This window comes from Hydra vulgaris, chromosome 13 (genome assembly GCF_038396675.1).
Source record: "Hydra vulgaris chromosome 13, alternate assembly HydraT2T_AEP".
NCBI lineage: Eukaryota > Metazoa > Cnidaria > Hydrozoa > Anthoathecata > Hydridae > Hydra > Hydra vulgaris.
This window is the reverse complement of record NC_088932.1, coordinates 58,537,480-58,561,545: the sequence shown is the minus strand read 5'-3', so window position 1 is coordinate 58,561,545 and position 24,066 is coordinate 58,537,480. Positions and strand designations below refer to the sequence as shown.

The 24,066-nt window shown below is 28.3% G+C and overlaps 1 protein-coding gene across 1 annotated transcript in view; it reads right to left on the bottom strand.

The window, feature by feature from the left end:
- Positions 1–1,200: 1,200 nt before the first annotated feature.
- LOC105843164 (uncharacterized) overlaps positions 1,201–24,066 on the bottom strand; it is a 61,798-nt gene continuing 38,932 nt past the window's right edge. The window contains exons 6-7 of the mRNA XM_065815038.1: positions 17,698–19,047; positions 1,201–1,814 (exon numbers count right to left, since the gene is read on the bottom strand). Of these exons, the coding sequence (XP_065671110.1) occupies positions 1,246–1,814; positions 17,698–19,047 (1,919 nt within the window). The 3' untranslated portion in view covers positions 1,201–1,245. The remainder of the gene's footprint in view (positions 1,815–17,697; positions 19,048–24,066) is intronic.

The following is a 24,066-nucleotide window of genomic DNA, read 5'->3' as shown; positions in this document are numbered from 1 at the left end:
ATTTGCACCAGGTAGAATATTTTTTCATTGATTTTTTCCAATAACAGAATGACATTTTTTCTTAAGAGTCGTTTTTTTGAAAAGAATGATTACGAAATATAACAAAATTGCCGCATAGTAATTTGATCAGCTAAATTATTACAACATATTTACCCCGATAATTTGATTACAAATCTTCCAATTCAAAATAATAAATGCAATTACCTGTATTAAAATGATATGGTCGCAGAAACATTTCAAATAAAGATTCAGCATTACTACTAATGAAATGCAGTGTTACGGAGTGCAAACTTTTAGTAGTATACACAGCAATATTGCTACTGATGACAGTTGCTAGTGCAGAAAATAAACTTCAACTAATTAAAGTTAATCAAATCATACTTTAGAAATAGAATGTCCTAGACTTGTTCATTTTGGCATTAGAGATCTAAAAACTACAAGCATTATGATAAGATAACGAAATAATTTCAGATTGCAAAAAAAAAAAAGAAGCAATTTAAGGTAATTAAATTTCTACTAGTTTTCCTTACAATTATATTACAAGTTCTGTTTCGTGTTTTATGAAGAATATAAAATAAATATTAAGTATATACTTGTTTGTGTTTTATTAAAGAGACACCAAAAGAAAATATTATATACTTTATTTCTTAATATTATATATTAAAAAAAAAAAATTAAAACCTCTGATAAATATTTAAAAATAAATCACAAAACAATAAAATGTAAGAAAATAAGTTTTCTTTTTCTCCATGTTTTTATTACACAAGCACACACAACACACACATAATATCGATGCAATAAAAAAATTTGAAAAATTTAAAATTATGACACTTATATAACAATTATATTTTAATATATATATATATATATATATATATATATATATATATATATATATATATATATATATATATATATATATATATATATATATATATATATATATATATATATATATATATATATATATATTACAATAGATCATTTATATTATAATTTATATTTATATTGATATATTATAATTTATATTTATATTGATATATTTTAATGTATTATTTGTATTTTATATTTTAAAGTGAATTGATGGATATTTTAATATTAATGATTATTTCAAACTTCAACTTAAATTTTATACGATATTATTAAAATTCGCATATTTTAAAACATACTTATTTATAAAATAATAAATTAAATATTTTATTTTTTGTTTTAAAATTATCATTTGCATTTTATATATTTATGGTATTAAACATTTTTCCGTGTTATAAAATTTTTTAATTTATCGACGTTATGAAATTCTTTTTCACGGTACTTGATCGATATTTTCTTGATATTTAAGTAACGAATCCATTCATAAATACCTTCAATAAAATCAATGTCGTTGTGAAGGGAGAGATCTAATCTTTCACAAACATTAATCCACGGGAGGAAGTTTTCTTCAAAATCTTTCTTCGATAAATTAAGGGAAATGTATACTGACAACCATTCAATCTTATGTTTAGGTTTCCATCCTTTAAATTTAATTGGTTGATTAAAGTCAACTACGCGAACATTTGTCGAACATTGAATTAAAAGATTTCTTTCTTCATCACTTAAAATATTTTTACGAACATACAACGAAAATAACTTTCTACCAGATTTAATGAAATGATTTACGAAATAAGTTTCACAAGAAGTTTCGTAAGAAGTTTTTCCATTGTCAATTGAAATACTCCACCCTTGCCGTTTATCGACAAACGATTTTATTTCATCAGTAAATGACGATTGACTTTCATAAAAACTTTCAATGAATAAGTTAACGTCATCGCTTAAATCTAAAGAAAAATAAATTATTAAATATAAACAAACAAACTTTATTTAATTAAATTATTTACAAGAATTATCTTCAATAAAAAAAAATTCGGTCATCAACAAAAAGTATATAATAGTAATGCTCTAGACATTACTGTTATAACTATTTTAAATTAATTTTTGAAGGCAAATTTAACAACAAAAAAATTTCACAAAAAATCATGACGAGAAGAGAAAGAACTGTTTAAGAAGAGAAGAACTCTAACTGGGAGCAATTTCCCATTTTCACATTAATGGATGGTGAATTGAATGCTCGATGTGTAAAAAACAGTTATAAAACTAAAAATTATTTCCTTGAAAGCTCCTCAAAGATTCAATAAATTTCAAATATTTAAATGAAGAATGAAGCGGCATTTTATCAATAGATCTTTGATGGTCCAACTGTGCCCAATAAAAACTTTGTTGGGTCCATCAAAACCACCACAATTACAGCCATGAAAGATAACAGTTTTTTTTTCAAGACGGCTCTACAGTGAAAAGTTTTCATTAAATTTCTCTTTAACGGGCATGGACTAGACGCATTTTTGTAACAATCATACTTTCCTAACTTATCTGTTAGTAATCCAAAAGTCTTTGAAACTACTTTCTCATCTATTGGCCAGTACCAATAGCAACATAAGTTCAGGGTTCGTAGCCAAATATTTATATAAAATTCCCTGACTTTTTTGAAAAATCAGATTAATTTCCCTGACCATTTACAACAATGGTTTTTATAAAATGTTTAAAATTACTATCTATTGTAATGGAAATAAAATAGTACATGCTTTGAATGACAAAACTTATAAAACTTAGCTATTAGTTAAGTTGGTTATTAGTCACAGTGTTATAAAATGGGTTCTAACCTTGACTTTCTGACCCGAGAAAACCCTTTTGTGGAATGATAGCCCACACTATGGGGATCACTTGGATATAAGTTTTAAAATCAGATTACAACGTCCTGGCAAGTTATTGATGTTTAAATTTTCTGAATTTATTGATTACACTCACATTCGAAATGACAGCTTGTTTTGCATTTTTACAGTAAGATATAATTTTAAATTCAAGTAAACAAACATACTGTAGCATAAAGAGCATTATGTTTTATGAAAACATAAAAAAAAGTTGAAAAATTAAAAGATATCAAGAAGATAAGCTTCCTTTATTACCAAACAAATATAATATTTTTTTATTCTTCTGTTTTTCTGTTTAACTTTTCATAAAAATTATTTTTAACTGTGAAAATAAGACAGTTTTTGAATTTCGGGAAATTTTCGGGAAAATAAAAATTTCGGAAAAAGGCATGATTTATTTACTTTATTCACGAGAGCAAAACTGCGCACATCTAATTTTACAAAAAAATGCCGAATACAGCAAAAAACCACCAAGACTGCAGGAAAACTGTCTGTTTTCTTTGCTTCAGTAAATGTCAGAGGGAACTGACACCTTTCCTAAAAGCAAAATGCCAAACAATACTCAATGAGAGGATCGATTTTAGTAATGACAAAGTTCCACTTGGAATTTGTGAAAAGTGTCGTTCTTGTTTAAGAAGAAAGGATTCTGGAGAACACATCTATCTCCCATCACTTTACAATTTTGAGACTATAAAAATTCGACCTCAAACTAGAGACACACAATGTGACTGAGAAATAATGGTCAACAGAAAACTCAGCTTTTGCAGAGCTCAGCACAAAATACTCCATCTTCAACTGGCCAAAAACGATGCTCTGACTGTTTTTCAATTATTGGAAGAGGATTACCTCATCATTGCACAAAGGGCACTTTGCGAAATAACCTTGTTGCTGTTGCAACCAAGGATCCTGTTGCATCTGAACGAGTTGCTGCTCTTGTTGTTTCAAGTAAGGATTCTTCTCCACATGGCACTGTTCGATTGAGTCAACCACAAGGTGGAAGAATGCTTCCAATAATGCCAGGTAAAAGTTTAACTTTCATGAAACGATATTTAAGAAATTTCGAAATTAAACAATATCTGCATTTATTTTAGGTTCCTCATCAGCTAGAAAACTATTTCCTCCAAACCCATCAATTAGTATAAAAGAACTTGTTCAAGTTCAGGCAAACACAGGGCTTTCAAACAATGGCATCAAGAGACTAGCTGCTACAATTAATCAGTCAACTTCACAACATATTGTTGAGAAAAACTATGCTGTAAAATTTGATGCAGTTAGTAAGCAGCTTTCTCACCATTTCACGAGTTCATTGATTAAAGATCATGCTGGATGTGGAAGGACGGTCATTCATTGTAAGGACTTCAAAGAGCTTAAAAATGAACTCATTTCTATGAGAAGCACATCAAACAATCATATTGTGAAAGTTGGAATTGACGGTGGGGGAGGATTCCTGAAAGTAAGCCTTGGAATTATTGAATTAAATCGTGAACCTAACACTCCCCCAGCAAAACTCAATTGCACAAACAAGTTTTTCAAGGACACTGGAGTTAAGCGGCAACTTATTATTGCTGTCTCTGAGGACCTGCAAGAAAACTACTCAAATGTGTCTCAAATTTTCGAATTGATCAATATGAGAGACCAAGATTTTGTTTTGTCCTGTGACCTAAAACTGGCAAATATAATTTGTGGTCTCCAAGCACACTCAAGTGTACACCCCTGCACCTGGTGTGAGTCAAGTGCAAAGGACCTTTTAAATCAAGGAAAATTAAGAACTTTCCAATCTCTTGATCAGAATGTCTCACTTTTCAATGCAGCAGGATCAAACATCAAAAGAGCTCGTGATTACATGAATGTTGCTCATTCTCCTGTATTTGATCTTGCTGGTGGCACATTAGTTTTGGACTTCATACCGCCAATGGAGTTGCATCTCCTTATTGGTGTTTTCAATCATCTCTTTGCTGCCCTACTAAAAGTTTTCCCTCAAGGAACTCTTTGGACTGATTCACTGCACATTAAACAACAGCCTTATCATGGAGGGCATTTTGCAGGAAATGAGTGCAGGAAGCTGCTAAAAAATATTGATCTTCTTCAATCTATTGTCGAGAAACACTCATGCTATGCTGCAATACCATTAGTTAATGTATTTCGAAAATTCAATGCAGTAGTGTCTGCCTGTTTTGGATGCGTTCTTGATCCAAGTTATGTACAAAAAATTGAAGCTTTCAGAGTGGCTTATGTGGCACTGCAAAATGTTTCTGTGACACCCAAGGTTCATGCTGTATTTTTTCATGTGAAAGATTTCATTGACAAACACGGCCAAGCTCTCAGACTTTACTCAGAACAAGCAACAGAGGCAATGTATCACAACTTTCAAGTGCATTGGCAAAGGTACAAACGACCCAACCATCATCCTAAATACAGTAAAAAGTTGCAATGCTGCCTTGTGGACTTTAATAGTAAACATTGCTTGTGAAAAGAGCCATTTTAGAATGATTTTTTCTTGTATTAGAATATTTATTTTAAAGCATAATTTTTATTTTAGATACACGATAAACTCTCAGAATATGTCTTTTTGTTTCCCTAGTTCATATTTATTGGAATAACCTATATTTTGTACTATATTCTGTCGGTTTTTGACGGAAAACTCCAAAATTATGGTTTATGTCGGTTAAAACTGAAATTTGGCTTCTTAAAAAAAAAAAAAATCTTGTCGGTAAAATTTGTTTTTTTCATTTCCACCCCCACCCCCCACGTCTTTGTCGTTCGGTACGGCCCAGTCAATAACTTGCCAGGATGTTGTAATCTGATTTTAATACTTATATCCAAGTGATCCCCATAGTGTGGGCTATCATTCCACAAAAGGGTTTTCTCGGGTCAGAAAGTCAAGGTTAGAACCCATTTTATAACACTGTGTAGTATGAATCTTATTATAAATGTTAGTATGAATCTTATTATAAATGTTAGTACGGGTCTTATTATTAAGAATGACTAAAAATGAACACTAAGAAAAACACAAGTTTTAGAAAAAATAAATGGGTAGCACCAACAAAAATATAATAGCTTAATTGTAAAACAAGTAACTTCTCAATCAGGATTCCCTAACTTTTCATTGACTATCTATAGAAAAAAAAATTCCTTGACTTTTCCAGGTTTTCCATGACTTTAGTCAAAAATTAACTAATTTTCCAGGCACAGTACGAACCCTGTAAGTACACTGCAGTCATATATTAATCCAAGGATGATTTAATGCATTTGTAGTCAAAAGATCAAAATTAAGTTTAGTTGGTTAAGTTAAAGGAGTGATGATTCGACTGTACATTTCAAACTTATATGATAACCTTGTTAACCTAGGAATATTTCTTGTGCCTTATTTAAAATTATGATGTTAATAGATCTAACACATTAATGACAATCTTTATTGATCCTTGTTTTTCAATCAATACTAACACATAAAACAAGTTGTTTTTGATAAAAATACACAGGATCTGATTTCCAACAAAATACAGAAGAACTGATTTTCCAACTAATAAAAAGAATTCTGAGCAAAATAAATTTTCACTTTTTTAATGGAAATATTTAAATTAGCTTATAGGTGAACTCAGAAAAATAACACAAGAGTAGATATCATCCACTTGCTTCATTTTTACAATATTTTAACTCAATAACAACCATTCAAACAGGAAATATTTACAACTTTGATAATAACCTACTGTTCAATTATAAATATAGGTTCTTGCAACTTCCATAAATTTAAACTGAATGAGAATTCATCTCCAAACTTAATTCAGAGTTAATTCTTTTTTAACACGAATTCTTTTATCAGTACAATTAATGAATTGTTTATCTAGAAACTTTTTATCTTAATTGGAAGCCCAAGGAAATATAACAAAAAATAAGGTAGACAATTTATTGCTAACCTTAAAAAATTTTTGTCGACATCAGGTCATAAGTAAGTGACTAAGGTTGATATTTGACTGGGGTCAGGGCCAGGTTTGATAAAATATAGTCGGGGCCGGGTTTGTGACCGGGGCTGCATAAACATTTATACATTCTTAAGTATATATTTTTTATTCAAAATTCATTTTTTATTTTGTATATATATGCATAAATAAACATCATTAATATTAACATGATCAACATAATCACCATTATCAACAGCATAAAAGAGGAAGGCTAAAGCCTGATGATAATCATCATCATCACCATCAGGCTTTAGCCTTCTTCTTTTATGCTGTTTCTCTAATATAAACAATCACAACTTTTTTCTGAACTAGCGCTCATTCATACAATATGTAAGGCACTCTCTTTAAGTTTTTTACTTCTACCACTACCGTTTTCTACTGAAGCTGCTACTTCTCTGCATGCTGATTCCTAAAGTACTTTAATCTTTTCTAATAAATGTTGTTCAATAAAACATTTTTTCTAATCTGTTTTAAATTATGCCTCCTTTTCTTGTCTTGCTAGAGTTACACCACACATCCATCTGATCTTTCTTTCAGCAAATACAACACAATATAAATACTAAAGCTTATATAACAATGAAAAGATATTGTATGCTAGCATCTAAACAAATAGCAAAAATATATGTTTATATCCATAATATGTATGCATAAAGTGCAACTTAAAAGTTTTTATTCCTTCTGGAGTAAAAGTTTGAAAGCTTTTATTATTTCTCACCAATTTTAAGTCAAGCCTCATTCTACTCCACATTTTTCACCATATTGAGCCGTTGCTTTATTAAACATTAATTATTATTGTTATTATTCATGAATATTTATACAATATTAAATATCAATATTAAATACTGCTTTCAACAATAAGAGCAACAAAGAAAGTAAAAATATTGATGAAAAAAAAATCATAAAATCATTTTTTTCATCTTTTTTTCAAGAACGTCTCTCTTAAGAACAAATGTCCTTTTATTATTGCAAGAAGCCAATAAAAAAAAAAGTCATGTCTGATAATAAGCTCTGTTATTCTCATTTTGCTAAATATTGTATCTTATCTCAGATGTTATGTTGTAAAGACTTTTGGTTAGTCTTCAACAATCTCATTAACTAAAAAAATTTAATCTCAAATTTATGGGTCTAATCTTTGTACTTCTACCCAGAATAAAGCAGAGTTATTTGCAAAGAAATCTTACTCTAATTTGATTATTGAGTATAATGGCCATACTCTTCCTGATAGTTAAACAGATTAACCCATTGTTAAACATCGAAATCACTCTGGCTTTCAATTCTAAAGTTAATTCTCAATTGAACACTTCTACAGTTTGTGTTCCAGAATAGATTTCCATCATAGTCTTAAAAAAGGTGTTCTCCAGAACTCTCTTCAATTTTCGCTAAACATTTAAAAAGTGCTAAATAAATGGTTCCAATTTTTCAAAACTCGAGGAAACATTTTGACCTCTCCAATTATCCTACTGTTAGTCTTCACTCTGTTATTAGTTTCTTTATATAAAGGTTTTGAGGTTATTAAATTATTTCTTTCTAACTGCAGTAGTAAAGTTACTCTTGAAGCCCTACCCTCTTCTTTATTTTAAGTAACTTTAAGGTTACCACAAGGTTCTTTGCTCCAGTATTGTTTCTAATCTACAATAACGATCTTTATGAAATCTAAAGTGGCTCTATTTGCTGACGACTCAACTTTATACTCTTGTCTTGACAAAATTCTTCACTTTTTGGTTGCTTAGAACAAGCAGCCAATCTGATCTCTCTTCTGAAACAGCCTAAGGCTTGCAGTGGCTTATGAATTTAAATTCTGGACTTACAATCCCCAATTTTTGTTAGACAACAAAACTTATTTATTTACTGCAACAAAATATTGCAATAATGTTGGCATTTCTATATTGACAAATAACAACCCACTTACTCTCAGACTAAGTCTAAAAGCACATTGTAAATATAACTACACCTACTTTATATGCCAAGCTTGAGCCACTCTCCCATTGTTGTAAGGTTGCATTTCTTTCTTTTTTTTCTACAAATACAATCATGGTCAATGCTTAAGCAAGTTGTTATCTTTATAATGATTATTATTCAACAAGTTGCATCCTTTTACTGTATCTGTCCCTTCAACATCTTCCTTGAACATCAAAGAAACCTAATAACTCTTACTTATCTCCATGTTTTCATTTTTTTAAACTAACAATTTTTTAAGTCTTCAGTTATATATTTCCTATTATTTTAACTTATTCTCTACTTTAAAGTAACTCATAACTTAATAGTAGCTGCTTGCAATCTTGTTGGAAATAAATTAGAGTTTAAAAATATACAGCTATTCACGAAAGTTTAAACGATTGCAGAATTTTTATCAAGTATGTTTGGTTTTTGTTCAATAAAAAAAAAACTGTAAAATGATATCAAATTAATTTTTTTTATTTATTAAAGAAAAAGTAATTAGCTTGAAAATGAATATGAACATACTATAAAAACTTTAACATTTAGTTTAAAAAAATTATATAGGAAAAATAAGAAGCACAAAAGTTTAAACGAATTGCAACATTCGAACAAAAAATGAAAAAAAAAGCAAAATTAATATTTAAAGTGTCCTCCTATGTTTTTATAGCAAAAATAAACTCGCTTATGCATTGACTCAACTAATTTCATGCACATCACGCGAGGTACCTTCAGCCAGTACTCAATCAAAAATTGCTTCAAATGCTGAGTTGACTGAATTTCAAGGTATGTCAGTTGATTGTCAATCCAAGACCAAATATTTTCAATTGGGTTGAGATCTGGTAATCTAGGGCACCAGGGCATCACATTGAACTTTTTTTCAAAAAATATTCTTTGATTAAGTGAGCTGCGTGAGCTGAAACCCCATCTTGTTGAAAGATAAATTGCTTGCTTCTGCCATACAAGTGTCTGATTGATGGAACTAAACATGTTTCCAATGTGTTCTTGTAGGTGTATTGATTAATTCGGCCTTCGTACAGCTCACAGAAGCTTATACCTTTGTGAGAAAAACATCCCCAGATGCCAATCGAACCTCCACCGACTTGTCAACAATGTTGCAAAAACCTGTCTGAATATTTCTCAGTTGCAAATCTTTTGACATAGATTCTTCCCTTGCAGTTTACGACTTACGAAAATTAGCTTCATCACTCCAAATAACTTTTGACAATGTTTTACAGACCAGCCCAGCTTTTCCTTGGACCACACTCGTTGTTTACATTTATCTGTGATTGAAAGAATAAGTTTTCTAGCAGCTATGTACGTTCCAATACTTTGTCCAACAATGTTCATCTCACAAGCTCTCTGCTTTTGGATTATTTTTTGACTTGTTGAAGATTTGTGCTAGCTTTTTGTAGCTGAGTCTGGGTTTCCTCTGCTCATTCTGAATATACCACTTTTGTCACGGTTGCTGAGTTTGGATGGTCTCCCAGTACGCGGCATCTCAGAGACGTTCTTGGTAAGTTCCCAGATTTTGATGGTTTTTCGAATGCAATAATCAGAAACATGAAGTATTTTGCCTATTTGAACGTTTGCATGATTTTTTATCCTCACCATACCAATAACTTGGCACTTGATCTTACTAGAAACTGATTTTCGACCCAATTGCACGCAATTGAAATCAATTTGAAATTTACAATATTCAAGTTGATTTTTAATGAATTAAAAGCTGCCTGATGATGTTGTGATGAATTTTTTGATTGTAAACTACTCATTTTAACTTTATTTAAAAATAAATAAAATTTTCGCACCGGATTTATCAATTAATTAGCAAATAATTAATCATAAATAAAATTGTTTAAACTTTTGTGACACCTCTTAATTTGTATCACCTAACTTTTAATGAAATTTCTGAAAAAACAGTGATCAGTCGAAACCTACTTTTTTTTATTCTATTAACAAATAACCTATATACCAAATTGGAAAAAAACATTATTTTGATATCTATTTCCGTTATTCAAGAAAAACCGAAGATTAGATCTTAAAATTCTGTAATCTTTTAAACTTCCATGAATAGCTGTATAAATGTATGCCAGTATTTAATAAATAGTTAATGTAAGTATAAAATTTTGATATATTAAGTAGTATAAACCTAAATCTTATAATTTTGCCTGGGTCAGATTTGCAAAAAGTCTCATTTTTAGCCAGGGGCCCTGCTCACTTACTAGAATTCAGCACAAAATTTTTAACACAAAGGTTTCACCATAACAACATAGAAACAAGGTTAGCAAAAAATCACAGACCTCTGACACTTTTAGGACAACATTGCCAATCCCTATTTGAGGGCTGCAATTGGTAAAACAGAAACAGATTAATCTTATATTTTTTGAGTGAAGTTTTGCAGTTTGTAAGTCCATTTTGAATATTCTAACAAATTGTATTAATATAAACAAATTATATTAATACAATTTCAAGACAACATGTTGATGAAAATAAAAAAAGCCCTAAATAAGCACCTTAACAAACCCCTGGTAAAATTAGAAAATTAATAACAAAAAAAAAAAAGTTTACCTTAAGTAAGGCTTTAATTTATATGTAAATTTTAGTGCTCAATAGATACAGCCATATAAATTTTACAACCCCCTAATTTTTTTTTTAATGTAAATAAATAATCAGTTGAAATAATACAAAATAATGTAATTATTGAAATCTATACATATTCTATTAATAACTTATGTACCGGCTAGTCATTAATTAGCCTTGGCAGTTATCCTGGAAGGTATAGTAACATAACAGTATTGAAGCAATAGTTAAATGGAAGGTATAGTAACATAACAGTATTGAAGCTTGCAATAGTTATCCTGGAAGGTATAGTAACATGACAGTATTGAAGCAATAGTTAAATGGATTATGGCTGTCTTAACTATTAACTATGTTCTGTGTTACAGACTCAAAGTTCAAAGTTCAAACTAAAAGGTTCTTACAGTAGTGTTTTATTAGAACAATTTATTTGTACATCTTTTTTTTTTTTCATTTTCATCATTTTTTGTTTATATTATTATTCTTACTACTATTCGATTTTTATTCTTACTATTATTTATATATTTAATATCAATAATTAAATGTAATTATTAAACCTTTTTTGAATATATTTAATATATAATTGTTGAATTTACTTTTATATAACAACAGACATTAATTAATATAATATATTAGATTTCAACACTAGAAAAAAACCTTTAACATTATATGTTTTTAAGATGTATATTGTATTTTGAAATTTTATTTTATATTTTTGCAAAACTTTTTCTAATGCTTTCTATTTACATTGTATTTTGTATTTTTATCAAATTTTAAGTTTTTATTTTATACTGCATTTAATCTGTTTAGTTTATATATATTTATGTGATTTTTAAAATATAATAGAAAGTTTATAAACTTATACTATTATAATCTAATAAAAATAATAAAAAGGTCACTGAAAACAAGTAAAATAGCAGTGTAACCTTTTTTATTTCATCAGTTAATTATTGTTTATTGTTTACAACTGGAAATTGATGTGATGCTGAATTTATGTTGTTTGTGAGATTTTTTAATTTGAATCCTTTTTTTTGTTTTAAGTCAGTGTAGTGCTTAGTGCTATTTTGGATTTCGATTGCAAATCATTAATAACAAATGGCACAAAGAAATATTTTGGTTAGGATTGTGATGAAAATCAGGCAAATTATAAAGGTAGAAAGCAATCACTAAATTTGTGATTGTGTTGAACAGGAGAAAGTATTAACTGTTTTTGCGCCAAAAATCTTTTTAAATTTTTTACACAAATATTTTGTAATGTAACGGAAATTTGTTCTATTGCTTTTTTTAATAGCTCTTATTAAACAAACAAATATAGTAAAAAAATTAACCATATTTTCTAATTCTTGAAGATTGAAATTATTTGGTGCAAATAATCATGATTTAATATTTTCATATTTTGTCACCCCATAATATTAAAATTTGATTTCAGAAATACTACAGTAACTACAAATGTAACTATTCTTTATATATATATATATGGTACTTCAGTCCTCAGAATGAGAGAAAAAAATACCTTAAACTATTTTTGGTCGGCATCAACAATGATAAGCTCTAAAAACTGCATTTAATCAGTTTGAAATTGTAAATCAAATTAAATCAAATAAAAATTTGCATTTTTTCTAGAAACTTTTATATTATTTATTATTAGCTTATTTATTATTAGCTTATTTATTATTAGCTACTAACTAGATTTTTGAAAACCCCAACCTAGAATAAAATACTATGAAGCTTGAACTTTGCACAAGTGAACATTAAAGCATGACAATTCACAAAAAAAATTTACATACAAAAGAAAACAACGTTATGATGATTATAATTTTCTCATCTTCAAAACTTTCCAACAACAAAAACAAAACGCAGAAGATCTTTTAAATAAAAAAAAAAAGATTGTTTCCTTTGCAAAAAAAAAAGAAAAAGAAAAAAAGAGAGGCAATAAAATAAAAAAAAATAAAATACAATAAAAGAATTTTATTAAAGTAATTAATTAATTTAATTTATTAAAGTAACAACATTACTAACTCTTATGAAACTCATTGAGCGCTGTTTATAAAGAAATCATGCATGGTGAAAAGCAGAAATTGGATGCCTAGGAAGTTGCAACAATCTCATCACTGAAGAATCATCTACCATACCATATGCATTATAAAGTTTAGATTGCATGTACAATAGGGTACAATGCTAAAATCATTTTGATTAAAATAATACTGATATTCTTATGTAAAATTAAATTTTAATTTTAGTTTCTTTTTTGCCTATTTTAATTTAAAAATATTTTGGTAGTACAATTGAGACTTTTAGTTGTGCATTTTATAGCTTATTGTAAAAAATTATTTTTTGAGAATGTGTTTTAACAACTCTATAATTCTCAAGGTGAGTATATTATATTTATACTTATATTGTAAAATTAATACTAGTTATCAAAATATCATAAAATTTGTTTTTATAACGCGTTCATATTATCCATACTCAGTGAGTATGCATATTATATATGTGTGATAAAATAAATTGTGGTAAAATTATGTGGTTAATTTTTGGACCTTGTAGTAGATGTTTTACCTTAATTGAATTAATATTGCTAAATAGTTTAAATACATGTTGCTTTTGTTAAGGAAATATATAATCAAAATGAAGAAACAAAAGAAGCAGAATTTTATTCAGTTTATATACCAGAGACTTCAAAATTTATTCGTTTATATACTAGAAACTTTTTTATAAAAAAAATTTTAATCACAAATACTTTTTGTTGTGTATTTTTTTTTTTTTTAATAAAAGTAATAACAATGAGTGATTATACATTAAATGTGAAAACTAAACATAATTAGGCAACTAAATTGTCTAATCTTGTTGGAAAAGGTAAAGCCTTTGTTTTGTCGGAGGTACCCACAAAAAGATCAGTAATTCAAATGGGAATTCTTCTATTTTTTTAAAATTTTAAAAAAATTTTCAAAAGTGATTATATTAAAAATATATATTCACATTACGTAAATTATTCGCGAAAAATAACTAAACCTATATATACCTTTTAGGAAAGAAAAGAAATTGAGTTTGAATGTAGAAAACATAATTTTGTTACAAAAGAACGAAGCAGAGAACTTACTAAACTGGTGAGAGCTCAATAGTTTAAAGTAAATAGTCTGTTTAAACCACCAGTTACAATTTGGGAAAAATTACTTGCATAAAAAATAGAGTGACTATGGATTAAAATATCTAAGTTTTTGAAAGACGCAAAGCCATCCAAAGAAGCAACTAATAAAATAAATAATGATCTTGATAGTCTTTTTGATATCATAGCATGTACTTATACAATCAATCTATGCACAGAGGCAGCATCATTTTGCAATGATCCTAAAAACTGCACGATAGGTCCACATGTTTATTGTTTGTCTTTTTTTACAAAAAGTTCCTTCTTTGGCTTTGTAATCAGAGGCTTAAAAAGAAAGAGATTTCTACTATGCAAATTATTTTAAGTGATTATAAAGAATCGATTCGCCTACAGAAGAGAAAAAAAAAAACATTCAGGAAGAAACTGAAGGAAAAAGGAAAAAAAAAAAAGAAAATGAAAGAAAAAAAGAGTTTGATAAATTTCATGTTAGCTAAATTACAATAAATGAAATTCTTTAATTGTTTTAAAACATTTCTTACCACAATCTAAAACAGACTTTAAAACTAACTTTTTAATGTTTAATATATATATCAAACTTTTTTGAATTTAAAATTTATATATTCTATTATATATATTCTTACTTACCAATAGTGGTAAGTAATAAAATATATTATAGAAACTGCATTTTTAAACAATTTAGAACCGGAACTAGTTTTCGATCTGCTGGAAGTAAACAACAACGATGATACATACAATATAAATACTGCACAGCTAAACAACGAAACAAAAACTTTGGTTGACAAGTTGCTTGAAGAAAAACTTGGAAGATTGGCATCACTGGTTACAAGATACTTAGAAAAACCATGCCTAAAGCAAAACAAAATGACCATAACACATGCTGCATCAGCTGCAATAAGATATTATATTTTTAATGTTGGTACGGCTGCTATAGTCATTGGTATAATAAAGCTTTTAGAGCTGCAGGTTATCTTTCTCCTGATATTTATATCTTTCTGTTAACCCAAACAAAATGGGAAGAGCTAAGAATAATGTAATGAAAGAAAATACAATTATTGAAGCTAATAAATGTAGTAAAAAAATATACATGGAATTGCGTATGATAGAAGAAAAGACCAAAATGTTTATTCCAGATAAATATGGAAAAATTGAGTCTGGAGTCATAAAAGAGAAGCATATAAGAGTAACTTGGGAGCCAACTGGAGGTTATCTTGCTCACATTATGCCAGAACTTGCCATTTATCTGAAAAACCAGCAAAAATTCAAACATGTTACAGGTTTTCCCATCAATACAGCATAGTATAATTATTTGTTCAAATGTACTGGAGTGAAACTCTTACCAGCAACTTGGTCGACTGGTCTATTTCTTGTTGAAGATATAGCAAAATCATGAAGATTATATGGATAGATGCAGCACTTAGCAAAGGCCTTAAGGGAAAAGCTATTTTGGGCAAAGCCAACTATTACAGATTTCATATGTGCTGGTGAAAAAGCTTCACACATGTTATTCAAAGAAAGCATACCATGGTTGGGTTTTCAACTAAGTGAAAACGAAATGATCATAGTAAGTTTTTTGAGGCTTGAATAAAAAGAAGTTTAATGTAGAAACAGCTACATCTATGGGCTGCAATTGGTATGATGTGTGGGTAAAGTTGAAGATACAACAATACTAATGATTGATTACACTAATTTTACATATTTTACACTCAATATATTTTACAGGTAAACATTGAAAAGAGCAATTAGAATTTGTGAACAATTTGTTATTGGTTGTTAATATTAATATATTTTTTTTAAACATCTTCGCTTCTAACAAGGGTGCAAGCAACCACTAATTAGAGTTGGAAGTTACTGAATGAGAAAAGATGAAGATTGTAGAGCAAGATTGACAGACAAATTAAAAGATTGCAAATTATACAAATCAGGAAAGCAAGATGAAGGAAGCGAATTCCAAAGATCTTATGTTTGAGGAAAAAAACTAGACAAATAAGAGTTTTTGGAGCACTTAGAAACAGTCACAGAAAAAGGATGAGACTTAATTGATTGACAAGTAACACGAGAATGAAGTTTAGTAGATGGCACAAGAGACGCTAGTTCTTTAGAGCAGTGTCCATTATAGTATTTGTAGAAAAGAGAAAGAGAAGCAACATTACGACAATGGGATAATGGTTGGAGGTTGGCTACAAGAGCAGGCCCAACTATGTTTACAGTGCGCTTTTGCACATTGTCTAAAAAAGAAAAGGTATCATTAGAAGATCCCCTCCAGATATGGCAACAGTATTCCATACAAGGGTGGATTTGAGATTTATAAAGATAGAGAATAGAATCTGGAGTAAGAAAGTGTTTAGCTTGATAAAGAGATGCAACCTTAGCAGATGCATTTTGCAATCAATTTGATATACGGTTTCTAAGAAAGACCGGAAGTAAAAGTTAATTCTAAAAGATGAAGGGTAGATGACTCATCAAGTACATTACCATTCATAAATATAGGAAGATCTAAATTATTGCGATAACAATTGGCTGAAAAAAACTGAGTTTTATCTGAATTTAAGTTCACCAGCCACTGTGAGCCCCATGCTGTAGCAGAAGTGAGATCCTTTTCAAGCTCAAATGCTCCCTCACAGCAACCACTAGAGAGTGTTGGTTTCTTATCATGACAAGAATAAATGGTAGTATCATTAGCAAACAATGCCACCTTAGATGTGAGAATATCTGGAAGATCAATAATGTAAATTAAAAAGAGTATAGGGCCAAGGATTGCACCTTGAGGAACCCCTGAAGTTACAGGACACCACTTCTTATGTAAAACTATCTGTTTGTTATTTTGTTTATGTTAACTTATACAAATTATATAAAAATCACTAAGTTAATACTTGCTGGTACATCGCTATTGTAGGTTTATTAATAAATTATATAAAAACAGTATTGTTTCAAGGTTAAAAAAAACAACATAACTTCATTAAAATGATAACTTCATTGGATATGATAATCAGAGGCTATTCTAAACCCTTTAGAGGTTATATATGGCAATGTTTTTGTAAAATTTCCTTACGGCAGGCACCAGCATGGGGGGAGGGGGCGGGGCACTTCACAATCACTTAGGCATTGTTTATATATATATATATATATATATATATATATATATATATATATATATATATATATATATATATATATATATATATATATATATATATATATATATATATATATATTTATATATATATTCTATCTTTATAAAATAAATTAAGAAATTGTGTAATTTTTATATCTTAATGAAAATTTGTATGTTAATCTAAAATGACTATATATATAATAATGACAGTATATATACATAATAATGGAACAAAATTCTTCAACTTACCAAAAACGGAAGACAAAAGTAAAGATTCTTTATGAGATTTTTTTGAAGGATTCAGGTTAACAAGAAACTTTATTAAACTATTTTGGCTTTTATTGGTTAATCCACAGATCATTGATAAACAACTTTCCAGTTCTTCATTGGCCATAATTTCTTCACAACTTAAACAATTATATGCATATACAGATGCACAAAACTCCATTAGTGTCAAGTGTGCGAACTGATAATAACAACCCAGATCTGTTTCAAACCGTTCTATAAATCCAAAAAAATTGTCTTCATTTTTATCAAAGTCGCTGATAAAAGTTTGAATTTCTTCTTTGGAAAAAATTACTTTATTTTCAATAAACAATTCATATGCAATTTTACAAATATTTAAAATATATTTTTTATTGGATTCGTTTTCCATTATCTCATATACTAACTTATTATTTTTGATGATGTGTTTTCGCAAAAAAGATAAAAAAATATTTGCATACAAATCTGTCATTGTTAAGAAAAATTTTTTATTTAATTTCTTTGAGCCACTAATAATTTTACACATGGACGATAAATAAAAAGGAACTGATGCCATGGCTTTTGCAATTGAAGATTCCTTCAAAGTTGCTTTTACAACTTCTTTTTTTCCTTCCATTACATTATTTTCTATATAGTTATTTATTCCATTTTCATTAAACCCCATTACTTGAATAATAAGCTTATCCCTGTGCTCTGTTGATATACATTGGTACTGATCAATTGCATAAACTCTACCAGCTACTACATGATTGTAATTCTGAATTTCTGCTAAAGCATTAACAATCGGATAGCTACAACTCAAATTCGGATTTACTAATTCATTAAAAAACTTAAACTCGTCCAATCCATCAATTATAAATAGTGCAGCATGACTGTTAATATAAAAACCGTTCATAATATCTTTGTAGAAAACATTTAGAAGTTCATTAATGTTAGAAATATTTTGATATTGATTTAACCTCCTGCATTCCAAATAAAAAACAAGTTCAACGTTTGTCCAAATTAAATCATTTGACCAATCAAGCAAACATTTTCTAAGCAACCAAGTTTTTCCAATACCAGCTATTCCAGATATTAATATAACAGATTTTTCTTTTATAAATACTTCACCATATGGAATTGGTGTATAACTCATTTGCTTTTCAAGAAACTCCTTTCGCTCAACACTATAAACAGTATCCATTTGAATATCAACTGAATCAACTATACATAGATCAACAAATTTATGTATTAGATCAACATTTGCAGGTGCTTTTAATGGTGGCTGAATTTCATTTATTTTTCCATAATTTACAAGATAATAATTTTTCAGAGCTGTGCTTATCTCTGATATATCTATATAAAAATAATTTATCATCATCATTATCATCATCATCATCATCATCATCATCATCATCATCATCATCATCATCATCATCATCATCATCATCATCATCATCATCATCATCATCATCATCATCATCATCATCATCATCATCATCATCATCATCATCATCATCATCAGCATCATGATCATCATCATTATCATCATTACCACCACCACCATCACCACTACTACCATCATTATTTTGTTTAAGTAAAAAACATAATTAGTACTCTAAGTTCCATGCTTTATGCCAATTATTACAGCTATTAAATTAAAATTAAAAAAGTAATAATAAATAAACCGTTTGAAAAAAATCATTTGGTAAATAAAAAACCGTTAGAATAAACAAAAACTTGCTTTTTTAATTTTGGTAACTTCAGACAATGATGAAAAAAACATAATCATTTAGTTTCCGGTATCAAAAGAGGAAAGGAGAACTTTATTTGAATATTGACACTTTTTCATTTTATTAAGCAAATTGCTTCTATTATGATATAAGATTTCATATCTTTTATGAAGGCAAAGGTTGCAAATTTTAGTTGCTGAATTGCAAGGTTTACAACATTTTCAATAAGTTCAAATAAAACGAATCTTCTGGATGTTTTTTTTTTTTGTTTTTTTTTTTTAAGTGCCCTAAGAAGTCCTAAATGGTCTTGTCACAGAGCACCGCGGAAGTACATTTAACCAGGAAATTCATGTTTCCTTCCTTACGCAAAAATATGTTCAAAGCTCTTTTCGAACCTGGATCTCCTGCTTATGGAGCAAACGCTCTAACCACTGCGCCACGGCCGCAATAAATTTTTCACATTAAAAGATCATATAGAAAACTTTGATAACCCTACAGTTTGAACTGTGAATCCAGCAAAAAAAAAAAACAAGATATAAGCAAAGTTATTTTTTCTAAAATTCTAACAAACTTATCAAACAATGAACTAAAAAATTTTTAGTTTCTGACATCAATGACTTTTATCTTGCAAAAAGTGAAAAAATGCTCAACAATGAAATTTTTGTTGAGCAACGTCTTATAATAAATATTGAGCAAAACATTGGTAAGATATGCAAGAAAATCTTTAGTTTTTAACAACAAAGAAGTGGTGTGTGCTGAAGTATAGCAGGAATTTTTTTTTTGTTTAAAATTACACAGCTTTATAATAGAGAAGATTTTAGTCTATATTGTAATGACAAGAGAGCAATATTTAAAAACAAAAACAGCCTGCAAATAAAGAAAATCAAAACACATATTGCAGTGTAATAATACATATAAGTAATGATCTTATTTCTATCCAATGCAATATAAAAATAGTACCTAAACTTGAATATATGAAAATTACTACCTTAATATGTCACTTGATCTTAACAATAATTTATTTTTCGTATACAGTAAATGTGATAATGAACTGAATTATGCTGAAATAGCAAAAATAGCAGTTATCAAATGTTTTTAGCTAGAATATAGCATTTAGAGCAGAGCATTTTTAAAAAATCACTATATTTTTTAAACTATTGCAACATTAACACACACACACAAAAAGATGAAAATATACATACTAAAACATTCAGCTAGCCTAAAATATGACAAAAATATTTTTGTTATAATGGTTCTTTATCATAACCATAATAGTAAATTGCTTCGAGTCCCAGCTTCTAACTGTAAATGATTAAAAAAAAAAAAATTATGCACAGAAAAATGGAAATACTCTTATACGAAAGAGCAGTATGAAAATTTTTATTTAAGATAATCATAATAGTGTGTAAATTGCTTTTAATTGTAAAAAATAAAGAAAAATAAAGCATGCACAGAAATGGAAATGTCCAATTAGTTATAGCAGTATTCCAAAGGTAAAACCATTAATTTAACAACCACAAGGTTTAACACAGTAACACAAATCTGGTTATATAGTCTTTTTTGTTGTGTTAAAGAAAGACATTAAAAAAACATTTTTTTATTATATTAAATATTCTTGCGCTGTAATTATTTAGTTTTCAAAAAAATTTTCCTAAACGGTTTTTCAATTTTTGATTTGTATTTAATAGCTGCATTGCATGCTGTAAATAATAAATACAATTAGTATAATTTTTTCATTTAAACAAAATTTATATATATATATATATATATATATATATATATATATATATATATATATATATATATATATATATATATATATATATATATATATATATATATATATATATATCTTATAGTTAATATATATATATATATATATATATATATATATATATATATATATATATATATATAATCTTATAGTTAAAAACATTTATTTTATTTACTTAAAATAAATGTTTCCACTCTAACATAGCCATCCTAAATTAAAATATATGAATAAAAATTGGTTCAAAATAGTTAAAACAGTGTAATATAAACTAAATATTTAATTTAGTAAGTAGCAAAGTATTTTTGTGATACTTTGTAAACTTTCTAATGATTTGTTTTTACACTATGCTAAACGTATTAAAATAAATTTTTAAAATGCTATTAAATAAATTATTAAAGAAAATTAAATAAAGTTTTTATTTCAAAACTATATTTTTTTATAATGAATGTAAATGTTTTGAAATAATTTATTTAATTAATTTAGTTAATATTTAATTAATATTATAACGACAATAACTATGAGTTAAAATAAACTTTTTTAAAAAATTGATAAAATTTAATATACTCAAAAACATGTTTTTTGTTGTTGTTGTTTTGTAAACTTTCTTAAATATTTTTATAAAACCCTAAACGCTTTTAAATAACAAATTTTGATGGTTGTTTTAAACAAAAAGCATTATATTTAAATTAACAAAGAGTTTTATAATAAATTTTATTATATTTAGAAAAATTGTGCATTTTATAATTATGTTTGAACACAATTTTATAATTAATTTTATTATAAGAGTTCGCTTAATATCATAGAAACATTAGAAAAGATCAAAGTTTCAAAGTTATTCAACTTTAATGTAATTATAAACATAATTAAAAATGGTTTTCTTATTGAGTTTTAGTTTTTCAGTTTTGTAATAGTTGATTTTTTTTTTAACTTTATTTTTTTATCAAGATTTTTTCCTCTTTTTATCGTTAAGCTTGTTTAAAATTTTCTTTCCTTCGCCAGGTTATTTCAGCACATTTTGAAGCATTTTCAAACATCTAAAAGCTGTGGTCAAGCTTATAAAAAAAAATTATGTGTGTGGTCAGAAATCGAGTGCTACTGTATGCCTATCCTGTCCACTACTCTGTGTGTGTATAAGAGAGTTAAGCTGTTGTTGCCCTGAACAGGTCATATATATATATATATATATATATATATATATATATATATATATATATATATATATATATATATATATATATATATATATATATATATTTGGTTTGGGGAATAAATTCATTTGGTTTTTTTCAAAGAGCTTTCTTTAAACAAAAAACAATAATTATAACAATAAATTAATCAATTATGTATTCGTCGTTACTGCTTACAACCTACTTCCACATCTCGATCAATTTGTTGATGCCGCTTCTCCAAAAATTGCCCGGTCTGGTGTCAAAGAAGTTGTTGAGCCAGTTTTTGAGGTCCTCTTCGCCATCGAAGTTAACACCCTTCATTTGATTCAACAAAAATTTGAGAAAATGTGATAACCTGTTGGCGCAAGGTCTGGAGAGTATGGTGGATGTTGAAGAACCTCCCATTTGAGCTCTTGGAGTGTGGTTTTGACAACTTGTGCAACATGGGGTATGGTGTTGTCGTGGAGCAAGATGACTTAATGTTGTCAGTCAGGTCTTTTCAGTCGCATAGCCTCATTTACGCAACATAGTTAGGCAATGTAGAGCTCCTTGTTGACCGTTGCCTTCCTTTCAAGCATTTCCAGTGTACCATGCTTTCTTAGTCCCACCAAACGCAGATCACGGTCTTTTTCAGGTAGAGATCTTGCTTGACTCTCAGCGTCGGCATGTCTCCTGGGACCACCCACTCCTTTCTTTATTTCATATTGGCATTATTTCTCATCTCCCGTGACAGTTCGGTACAAAAAGCGCTGTTTATGGCTGCGTGTTGCTTAATAGCGCGCAGCAATTTGAAGACAATTTTCTTTGTTGAGTTCGTTAAGCTTGTGAGGCACCCAGGCTCCGAGCTTTTCGACAAATCTCATTGAGTGAAGATGATTGAGGGTTGTCTTATGATTAGAGTTTATTTTTTTGGCTAATTCACAACTTGTTCGGCAACCATCTTCCTGCAAAAGTGTCTTGAGATGCTCCTCATCGAATTATGTGGGTTGTCTGCTGCGAGGTATGTCTTTGAGGTCAAAGTCGCTGTTTTTGAACTTTGCAAACCATTTCTGTGCTGTGCTCACCTACTCTGTACACATTGTATATATCACAAGCGGCTTCAGCTGCTTTTTGACTGCGATGAAAAGCAAAGAAAAGTAGGTGTCAAAAATGCTGATTTTTGCCACCTAGGTATTCCATTTCTAAGGGAGGAAAATAGGAAAAACTAAAAATATTCAAAAAAAAACAAATAACACAGGTTTGTATAGCAGAAAAGGCACTGTCTAATGAATACAAACACTTTGCTCAACAACAAACAAATCCTTTAAATAATACTCTTTGAAAAAAACCGAACGAACTTATTCCCTAACCCAATATTTATATATATATATATATATATATATATATATATATATATATATATATATATATATATATATATATATATATATATATTACCTGTTTAACGCAACAATTGTGTTTTAAAAAATAAAACAACACTGGATTTTAAAGTTTTTTGAATAAATATATTTTTAGGGGTGCCTTAAGACCCTTGAAACTTTAATGAATACTTAAAATTAATAAAGAAAGTATGTCAGTTCAGGTTATCCTGCTACTTGCAACATGCAATCCAGAACAACCTGTTTCATGTCCTGCTGCATTGTAGAATACAGTTTAAAAGGCAAAGGAGATGCTAACACACCCTCTGCCTTGGGACTCT